The sequence below is a fragment of the Cervus canadensis genome, chromosome 7 (assembly GCF_019320065.1).
Source record: "Cervus canadensis isolate Bull #8, Minnesota chromosome 7, ASM1932006v1, whole genome shotgun sequence".
NCBI lineage: Eukaryota > Metazoa > Chordata > Mammalia > Artiodactyla > Cervidae > Cervus > Cervus canadensis.
Window position 1 is genome coordinate 91,504,669 of NC_057392.1, and position 10,691 is coordinate 91,515,359.

The following is a 10,691-nucleotide window of genomic DNA, read 5'->3' on the forward strand; positions in this document are numbered from 1 at the left end:
GATTTAGTTTCCAGAAAATGAAGGATGAAGTTTTAAAATTCTGTAATTAGTTACAAATTAATGGATACACAGTATTTATCTTTTAAAAACTCTCAACTTGAGGTCCAGTTCATTTGTATTTTAAAAAATAAAAGAGAGAGTTCCTTTCTTTGGCCTTTTAGTTATTTTTGGCCTACTCGCCACCAAAACCAAGAACAGACACAGACACTCAACCCCAAAAGAAAATAAATATAAACAAACCAGGGATCCCAACAGAAAGTGGCTGCAGGAACAAACGTATCATGGGTGGAAGGGATCCGAGACCTTTAGACAAATCTGTCAACCGACTCTAACACAAGGGAATTCTAATTAAAGCCAAAGTTCTGTTTTTTAATTAAAATTTCAAAGATAAAGCCAAATCCACTCAGGAATGTGTCTAAAATCCCTTTCAGGAGTTTGTTGTTCACTTTAGAGCTCAACTCTAATGAGTGAGATGATCATTTTTTTTTTCCAATCAATAATTTAGTAAGTTATTTGTGGAAGTTCTGATTTGAAAAAAAAGAAAAAGAATTTAGCAAGTCAAATATTGTTCCTTATGTTCAGAGTTAGAATCCTAATCATTCAAAACTCAGGATCTAACCTCACTCAAACTAAAACTTGTTCCCACTCTTTTCCTTGTCTGGGGGCGTTTTTTAGTTGTGGACACAGTTCATCATCTTGCTTTGTCTCTCCAGGATCTTAATAGCGGACTGGTAGGTCCTTTGATTGTATGTCGAAAAGACACCAAAGAAAACATAGTTCACCGTGTTCTCTTCTTCATGACTTTTGATGAGAATGAATCCTGGTACATTGAAGAAAACATCAATACCTATGCTCAAGAACCAAACCAAGTAGACAGGAATGATATTACTTTTAAACGAAGCAACGAAATGCATGGTAATGTCCACTCACTAACTCACTGGCTGGCGCCTACAGGTGGTTCTGCCCAAAGGGAACAGATAAAGGTTTGCATCCGTCACTCTCAGCACAGTCTAAGGAACACAATCCATAGCGCTGGCGTGCAGATCATGTAGACCAGGGGCCAGCAAACTTTTTCCATCAGGGGCTGGATAGTAAAGAGTTTAGACTTGTAGACCATAGGGATTCTGCCTTGAACTCTTCTACTCAGCCCTTGTGATACAAAAACACTCACACGTAAGTGAGTACTTACACGCAAATGTAAGTGGCTTCAAGTCAGTAAAGCTGCACTGGGAATACTATGTCACACAATTTCCACATCAGGAAGTGTTATTTTTTTCATTTTGTTCCAACTGTTTAGAAGTTTAAAAACCAATCTTTGCTCATGAGCCATAGAGAAAAGGACAGTGAGTGAGCTGGAGTGGGCACTCAGCCTGTAGACCACTGTGCTAGCAGCATGGTGAATTCTAATGTCCCTGAAGCCCTGAGGACAATGTAACTCTGGGGACATCAGCTAACATTTCTTCAAGGTCTAACTACACGCTCTGAAGCACTGTCCGAGGCCTCAGGAGATACAAAAGCCGTGAGGTGGATCATCTCTCAAGTTGTTCAGTGTATTGCTGCAGTAAAAGGCTGACTCGAAGGGATGCTGTGACAGGATTATAAATAGCGCTGTGTTTTAAATTCTTATTTGGGAGGTCAAGAAAGGTTTCATGAAGGTGAGGAGAACTTTGAGTATTTAAAGATGCCTAGGAGCCTCTCTAGTAGAAAACTAAAGGAATGAGCTCCCAGGTGGACGGAAGAAGGTAAGCTAGGTCACAGAGCGCATGGAAAAGAAAAAGCCATCAGTGTGGGGAATGAGTACCCTGTTAAGAACTTAAACTTGATCTAAACCAGGGTTTCTCAAACTTGACACTATTGACATTTTTGGTTGGATAACTCCTCGTGGGGGAGCTGTCCTGAGCACTGTGGGAGGTTTAGCAGGAGCCATCCTCCCGACCCCCTAGACGCCAGTAGCCCTTCTCCTCAAGTTGTGAGAACTAAAAAAGTTGTCTGCAGACACTGCCTCCCTTGGAGGATGAGAACCGTTGAGAACCACTACGCTGAAGGTTCCCAGAGCACTGAGCGAGAGGACGATAGAGACAGACGTGAGCTTCCCGAACAATTCTGGCACTGTGCTCCAAGTGTGGTCCGTGAACCAGCAGCAGCGGCATCCCTTCAGAGTTCGTTAGAAGTGCAGTACACCTTCACACACCCAGGGGATCACAATCTGCATTTTAACAAGATTCCCAGCCACGCACACACTGGAGTTTGAGAAGCACTGGTCTAAAGCAGTGTCTCAGCATCTCCTAGTTTTTTCCTATTACTGCCCTCCATCAGCTAAAAGCATTAGAGCCCAACCTCCATAGATGAATGGTTATTAATTACATACGATGTGTGTGTGCCTATGTGCTCAGTCGTGTCTGACTCTTTGTGACCCCGTGGACTGCAGCCCACCAGGCTCTTCTCTCCATGGGATTTCCCAGGCAAGAATACTTAAGTGTTCTCAAGTATTTCCTCCTCTAGGGGATCTTCTTGACCCGTGGATGGAACCTGTGTCTCTTGTGTTTTCTGCACTGGCAGGGGGATTCTTTTATCACTGAGCCACCTGGGAAGCCCAAAGAAAGGGCTTCCTGGATTACTTATATATTGCATCACTGTAAGAATATATTCCCTGTATTTCCAAAGACAGACACAAAATAGAAAAGTAAAAAGAAGGATATATAGTTTTTTTTTTCCTTAATATTTTCTTCCTATTACCCATTGGAAGCCATATCTGGTGAGGATTAAAGAGGGGGCAAGACAAGACCTCAGGCAAATGGCCATTCCAGGAGAAGAGAATGGCAACCCACTCCAGTATTCTTGCCTGGAGAAGCCGATGGACAGAGGAGCCTGGCGGGCTACAGTCTATGGGATCACAAAGAGTCAGACGAGAGAACTTAGTGACTAAACAACAAATAGCCATTCCAGTCATACTCATGACAGGTCATGAAGGAAATGGGATCACACTGCTGATGTTCGAAGCCTATTGAGATGATTTCAGGTATGCTTTAAATTTATAGACCTATTCAAGTACCCACCAACTTAAGTATCCTTAGTTGTGAATTATTCTAGAACAACCCAATTATGTTAAAGTCAGTGCCTCATTTCCTCGGGCAAGGAAAAACTCTCCAGCATCAGACACACCCGTGAAAGGGTGGCTTGGTCATGTTTGACAGCATCCTTAGGCTATCTCGAAAACCCTCATGGCCTCTGAAAACATCATGGTGCTTTCTATAAGGTGTTTTTTAAAAAAACATATTATTTCAAATCCTTGTCGAATATAACAAACTGTGTCCCCCTCTCCTCCCACAGCCATTAATGGAAGAATGTTTGGAAATAACCAAGGCCTGGTATTTCACGTGGGGAGTGAAGTGAATTGGTACCTGATTGGCATAGGGGATCAGGCTGACCTGCACACAGCTCACTTTCACGGCCACAGCTTTATCTTCATGGTAAGAGACCTGGGCAGCTCCTTTTAATCACTAAAGGACCTTGTTGTTGGGGCAGCATAGAAAGATAACAGGATGGGAAAGGACATGACCACGCCAGAACGCAAGTGCATTACATGCCATCTGCAGCATGTCTGATGCGATAGTTACACATTTAGCTCTTTATAGCCCACAGACATTTGATAAATGCTTCTGAATACATGAATTGCATTTCTTACTCCATTCTGATGTTTCTCCATAAGTAAATAAAACATCTATAATCACCTTTAGTTTAACCCCTCTTTCCCAACTTATCTTTTTAATTTTCAAACTCTCAGTCACATAAAAGAAAAATACCTTGAACACTCCTATACATTTATGCTGCATTTGCTTTCTCTCTGTTTTTTTTTTTTCTGAATCCAACTGAAAGTAAATTGCAAACATCATGACTCTTCACTCCTAAATACTAAAGCATGTGTATCCTAAGAATGAAGACAATACTGCCTCAACCACAATAATATTATCATATCCTTCAAATTAACATTCATTGAATAATATAATCTAACATACAGTGCATTCAAATATCACTAGTTGACCCCAAAATGCTAGTTGTAATGGTTTTTCTTTTAATCCCAGATCTAATCATTTATACTTAGCATCTGGTTGTTCTTGTCATGCTGGTTTTAGTCACTAAGTCGTGTCTGAGTCTTGTGATCCCATGGACTGTAGCCCACCAGGTTCCTCTGTCCATGGGATTTCCCAGGCAAGAATACTGGAGTGGGGTGCCATTTCCTTATCCAGGGGATCTTCACAATGCAGGACTCAAACCCAGGTCTCCTGCATTGCAGGCAAATTCTTTACCAATTGAATATCTTTCCTAAAATCAGGATACCGTATGACTTTTATTCCCCTCATCTTTCATGATATTTCATTTTTGAAGAATCCAGGCCAGTTTTGTAGAATGTGCCATATTCTGTATTGTTCTGATCATTTCCTTGTGATTGGATCCATGTCAAACCCCTTTGGCAAGAACATTACCTAGGCGATGCTGTGTACTTCTCGTATATAACATCAAGAGGTACAGGGTCAACAGGTCCTAATACTGTGAAGGCTAAAGTTTGATAACTTTCTGAAGGTGATGGGGACCATTCTCCCCATTTTGAAAGTACCACTTTCCTATTGTAACTAACAAGTAATCTGTGAGGTGATCTTTATGTAGTTTATTACAACAGCTTTTCATCTTATAGTTTAAAAAGTATCCATTGATGATCCTTGCCTGACTCAGTTTTTCTAATGGGGATTCCAAATGGTGACTTTCCAATTCTGTCATTCTTTTAACATTTGCTATAAAATTAAAATATGGGACTAGGTGTGAAGTGGCTTTACAGTATCTTTATTTTATTGTTATTATATTGCCATCTTTTTCTACTTATGATTTCTTAGTTTCCTTATAGCTTCTGTCTGAATTGTTTCCCATCACTCCACCTGTCATACTTCTTTACACTTGTTTCTACTGACCATTCTTGATGGCTATTTCTCTAGTTTACTATAAGTATTTTCAATTTTATCCCTCCTCTATATCCAAGTTAGTATCATTTATTTACTTAGAGAGCAGTCTCTTTATTTTCTCATCCTAATCCCTTATATAAAATTAATGTGCAATGGAGGATCAATTATATTTTTTGCATTTGACACCTCAAACTTTTAATCTAACCGCTTGGCATGATACACTCTATCTTTTACATATTTATAGAAGTTTCACATAAAGCTTTCCTGAATTCTAGATGCATTCCGTTCATAGTTTTAACTTTAATGCTTTGGGTCTATCATGGAAATAAATAGTTATATACGACTTAATTTACACAAAGCTTTATTGGTGTGTTGCTTTCTTTCCTTTAATAAAAAAAATTATTCCTTGTAAATTTTATTTGCTTAAAAACTAGTTTTATTATAGGGAATTTTATATAATAAAGTACACAGGATAATATAATGAATCTCTTTATCGATTGCCCAGGTCCAACAGTCTTGACATTTCCATGCTTCTATCTACACTCCTCATATTTGTTAAGGAAAAACCTAGATAACAGGGTTGTTATTAAATTCTTAGATGTTTATATTAGACTAAAAATTAGAATAAAAGAGATTAAAACTCAGTTATAGTTTTTTACAGTGTACTTATTGTTCAGTTCAGCAATGCCTGTGATATTCCTAGAACCATGCCAAGTGCTATGTGGAGATGAAATCAGAGTTATCTTTCAGGAGCTACATTTACATAAATGATCACAGTATAAGGTGTCAAATTAAGTAGAATTTATGGCCACACTTCTAGAGTGATGATTATAGCTAACCTTTAAGTTTCTATGTGCTAGATGATATGCTTTGTGTTTTGCGTGGATTTTTCATTGAACCCACACAAGAACAAGATGCAATCAAGAAGAGTTAAACTTAAGATTTGAACCTCTGGTCTCACTCTGAGCCCCTCACTCAGCCTCTTCACGAAACTGCCTCCCTTTAGAGTGATCCAGTTTGTGCCATGCAGACTGGCACCGCCAGTTACCAGCCCTAGCCGCCCGTTCTAAACTCATCACGGAGGGACACAAGTAGTCTTTCCCTTCCCTTGAGGCTGAATTTATCTTTATTTAAAAAACTTTTTTTATTGGAGGATAATTGCTTTATAGCATTGTGTTGGTTTCTCCCATAGAACAGCATGAATCGGTCATAATTATATACAGAGTGAAATAAGTCAGAAAGAAAAAAACAAATATATACTAACATACGTATATAGGGAATCTAGAAAAACGGTACTGAGGCTGAATTTAATTACTCCAGCAATGATCCAGCTGCTGGGATCTACTCCCCGGCACATCTAGGGACAGCAGAGCAGCCCCCTGGGGTTACTAACTGGGTCTTGGGACAAACCAGCCAGTCACCTCCTATTCCCTAAGGCTATGATTTCCTTCGTATTTATTTCCAGGTACAGATGGTACATTTCCCAGTACCTCGTGCATGCCTTGGACATTGTCAATTCATTTAAATTGTTTCATATTGTTCCTTAAATTTTCTGACATCTTGGAAATGTATCCATGTCATCCTTATTATTGTCACCTTTGATGGAAAATTAATTTCCCTAAATAGCAATGACTTCAGGCCCCACTCTCTGTCCAGTGGGGGATGGCTCGGCCTTCCTCCTCTCTACCTTCCGGTTTCTCCCGAGAGTCTCAAGCGCCTAAATTTCTTCTCGCCATTTACAGCGCTCACTTCCTGCGTCAGCTCAGCTTCCTGCCTTCTCCCCTAACTCTTGTGGCTGGTATTTTTTCATCTCTCTGAGCAGCTCCAAATTGGAATATATCCCCACTACTTAAGATTTACCTGTGCAAGTGTAAAATCAAGGACATAGATTTCAAGTGAAATTTGGGGGGTAAGTTAGAGAGGTTTTGTTATTGTTATTACACAGTGAAAATGTTACTGTTCCTATCAGTTGACATTAGATGTCCTTGTCTTTAATTATCCTTCCACCAGGAACCTCTGGCTCTCTTGCTTTTTGCTCTCTCAACACTTCTTTCTCTGCATTCTTCCTCTCCTGACTCTCTTCTCTCCTCTCCTCAAAATATTCTGGACCCCATCATGAGCTGCACTCTCCAACACATCCCGCACGCTCCAAACACCTCCCATCTATCAATATTATGCAGAGAAATTCATTCTCTCTTACTCTTTTTCTAATCCATCCAAGCCAGGCCTTGCCCGTCATTTATCAAAATCAAAGTAGCCTACAGACGAGACAGTCTCCTAAACCTCGGGTTTCCTGTTTAGGGGAGAAATTAGCCATTAAGCCCTCAGCCTTCGGGCTCAACCCCGGAAAGCAGAGATGTGGCTCCTCTCTTTCCTGAAACTGTGAGTTTTCCTGATTAGTTACATCTTGAAAAATGATCATATTCATGTCACCAACATCCCTAGTTAGAAACATTTCAGTTAGAACATTTGGGATTTGTGAAACTGATGTTCTCTGAAATCTGGAGCACTGTGTGTGAGACGCCGACGAGGCATCTAAAACCTATACTGCCACAAGCACCCTTTAGAGCGAGATGTTTTTCCTGCGGCCTGTCGCTAAAAAGCCCTGGGACTTCCTCCGCCAAACTCTCAGTTGTATTCAGAGGAGAGGTTCAGTGGCACCCAAAGCTCTCTAGTCATCATATGACGAAGTAGACACGAGAGGAGTTAGAGCAAGCGGTAAGTTGGGTGAACCAGGAAAGAGCGAGGGCCAGGGACGCTGGTGTGCGGCAGTCTTGGGGTTGCAGAGTCGGACATGGTTTAGAGGCTGAACGACAGACAACAAAGGTGTGAATGACAGATATCTCTTACAAGCCATTTAATTGTGTTTTGTCTTTTTGTTGAGAACATGGGAGTGTTTCGCTCTGATGTGTATGACCTTCCTCCTGGGAGCTATCAAACTCTAAAAATGTATCCAAGAGATGTTGGAACATGGTTATTTCATTGCCATGTCAACGTTCACATCGAGGCAGGAATGGAAAGCGTTTACACTGTAATCGAGTGAAAAGGTATGCCAAATTCATTAGAAGTGATGATATTTAAATAAATTCAGCTATTCCTTATAAGGATAGCTGATCTACTGAATATTTATGTTTACAGTAATTAAAAGATTACTGTTTTGATGTGGCCAAGATAATCTAGCTTACTTTCTTTGTAAATTTACGTAAACTGTATCTAATCTGATAAAAGATATTTTAGAGTTAAATGTAATTTCTAGATTCTTATAATATCTGCATCTGGATTTGAACAGATAGTTCATGAAGATGAAATACAAGTGACTCCTGAACCTATAAAGATATATAAACTTGCTTATAATCAAATCACTTAAAATTGTATTTAGACAACAATGAGATACTTTTGAATAAGAAAGCCATCAATTTGGCAAGGTTTTTTTTTCACTGATAGTATCAATACCAGTGTGGTGAGAGGGTCATTGCACATACTTTGGTGGAAGTATATACTGTTTCCACAGTTCTGGAAAGAAACTATTGATAAATAACAATTCTAATAATTCATTTTCACATTCAAGTGACATTTTATTTTCTCTCATTCCCATCTCCTCCTTCTCCAATACATTTTATTAGCAACTTTTTATGAAAATAGTGTCTTTGTTACTGAGATTTTTATCAGTTCCTTGGTTACTTAGACTATTCATGAAGTCATTATCCTTTGGTCGTTTAACAGAATGATTCTAATATTTTGACTCAGTAAATTTATGTGACAGTTGATCTCAGAAAATTGTCAGCAATACTGAAAAATATTTGTCACTATGTTATTTTGTGCTGGTGGAAAACTGAAAATTAGGAAATGATCTACTATAAGTTTTGCTACATTTATTATCTGAAGTATTATCCTATTTAAAAAAATCATGCCTTAAACTTTTAATGGGAAAATGCTTATAATATAATACTAAGTGGTTAAAAGCAGTCTACAAAATAGTATTTTAAATATAATCCAAATTTTATATATATATATATATAATAGATATATGTACATTAACAGAAATGTTAATGGTAACTCTCTCTAGGTGGTGAAATTCTGAGTGAGGTTTATGTTCTTCTTGTATGTTCTGCTTCTGCTGAGGTTACTTTTAAAATCAGGAACACTATTGAACATATATGACATATACTATTTAAAATATGCTGTGCCACTCTTGAGTTCTATGGGATCCTCTTTGAATTTAAGGACCACATTTCTTACAAAACCAAAGATGTATTAGCTCCAAATATAATTTTTACCTACAATAAAATATTAATATCAAGAATAATATTATTAACAGAGTAACAGTAATTATTACTCTTATTCCTGTAATCATTCATATTCATTCTTTTTTAACTGAAGTATTGTCGATTTACAATGTTGTGTTAGTTTTAGGTATAGAGCAAAGTGCCTCAGATACACATATATTTTATACATGTACTTTATATGTACATAATATACATGTATTCCTTTTCAGACTCTTTTCCCTTATAGGTTATTACAAAATACTGAGTGTAGTTCTCTGTCATACAGGAGGTCCTTGTTGGTTGCCTATTTTATTTTATTTTATTTTTGGCTTTTACGGGGTCTCAGTTCCCTGACTAGGCATTGAACTCACGTTCCCTGCAGTGGAAGTGCTGAGTCTTAAACACTGGGCCACCAGGGAAGTCCCAGTGATGTGTTTTATGTATATTAGGGTATATACGTTAATTCCAAACTCCCAACATATTCATCCTTAATAAACAATATTTTGGTGTGCTGTCCAAGAAACAAACCCCCCACTTTTAACATGGTTTCTCTGGGAAACTAGCTTTTTGTGTTACAAATACTCTAAAGCAAAACTTGGTTGGGTCTTCAGGTCTTTCTGTCCACAAGGCAGAGTGGCAGTGATGTTGCTATTGAATTAGTAAGCAAACTTTTCTTGCAAAAGCACTGGTAGTCATTTTAAGGATGTTCTTAAAATGTATTCAAACTTAATATTTTTTCCTTAAATTTATGTAACCATTTTAGTTTAATAGTCCAACCTGAAACTGTATGAAACTTTCTTTTCTATAGCACAAATATATGCCTGCTATGAATGTTGACAAGTCCAGGAGCAGAGTTAAAGTTGACGAAGAAGAAAAACTTCAGGAATGAAGGAGTATAGGAGGGGCTGTCTAAAGATGTTCATGGCAATATGCCAGGAAAATTAGCGAAAAATAAAAGTTTTCTTGGTAAATTTTTTGTATGAGCTGCTTCATCTTTCTGTCCATGGAATAGCATCTGTAGGGCTGTAACAAGGCTTTTAATAAATAGCAGTGGAGGTGGGCAAGCGGGACAAATAGAGCAGGTGTAAATAAAAGTCTAGCTCAGTTAGAAAAAAAAAAAACATACCACCCAAGATTTTACCCTAAATTGCAACATTTGCAAACATTTAGAAAATTAAATTCTCAAATCATGGGTAAGTGTTTTAATCGGTCTTTAAAATGCAAATCCATATACTGTACAGTGTCTTATGCTTGGAAGACTAGAGTTTTCAGAAACTATAAGCTCCAGTTTCCCAGAACCAAGAATAAGGACTCATGCTCCGTCTTTCTATCTACCAATATTAACAGTAGGGATGCCTACTGCTTCCCTGGTGGCTGAGAGGGTAAAAATCTGCCTGCAGTGCAGGAGACCCAGATTAAATCCCTGGGTCAGAAGATCCCCTGGAGAAGGGAATGGCTACCCACTCCAGTA

At 38.5% G+C, this 10,691-nt stretch overlaps 1 protein-coding gene across 1 annotated transcript in view; it reads left to right on the forward strand.

Moving 5' to 3' along the window:
* Nucleotides 1-10,191, forward strand: part of LOC122445193 (ceruloplasmin-like) — a 39,155-nt gene extending 28,964 nt beyond the window's left edge. The window contains exons 16-19 of the mRNA XM_043474155.1: nucleotides 714-915; nucleotides 3,331-3,470; nucleotides 7,840-8,002; nucleotides 10,029-10,191. Of these exons, the coding sequence (XP_043330090.1) occupies nucleotides 714-915; nucleotides 3,331-3,470; nucleotides 7,840-7,998 (501 nt within the window). The 3' untranslated portion in view covers nucleotides 7,999-8,002; nucleotides 10,029-10,191. The remainder of the gene's footprint in view (nucleotides 1-713; nucleotides 916-3,330; nucleotides 3,471-7,839; nucleotides 8,003-10,028) is intronic.
* Nucleotides 10,192-10,691: the final 500 nt, after the last annotated feature.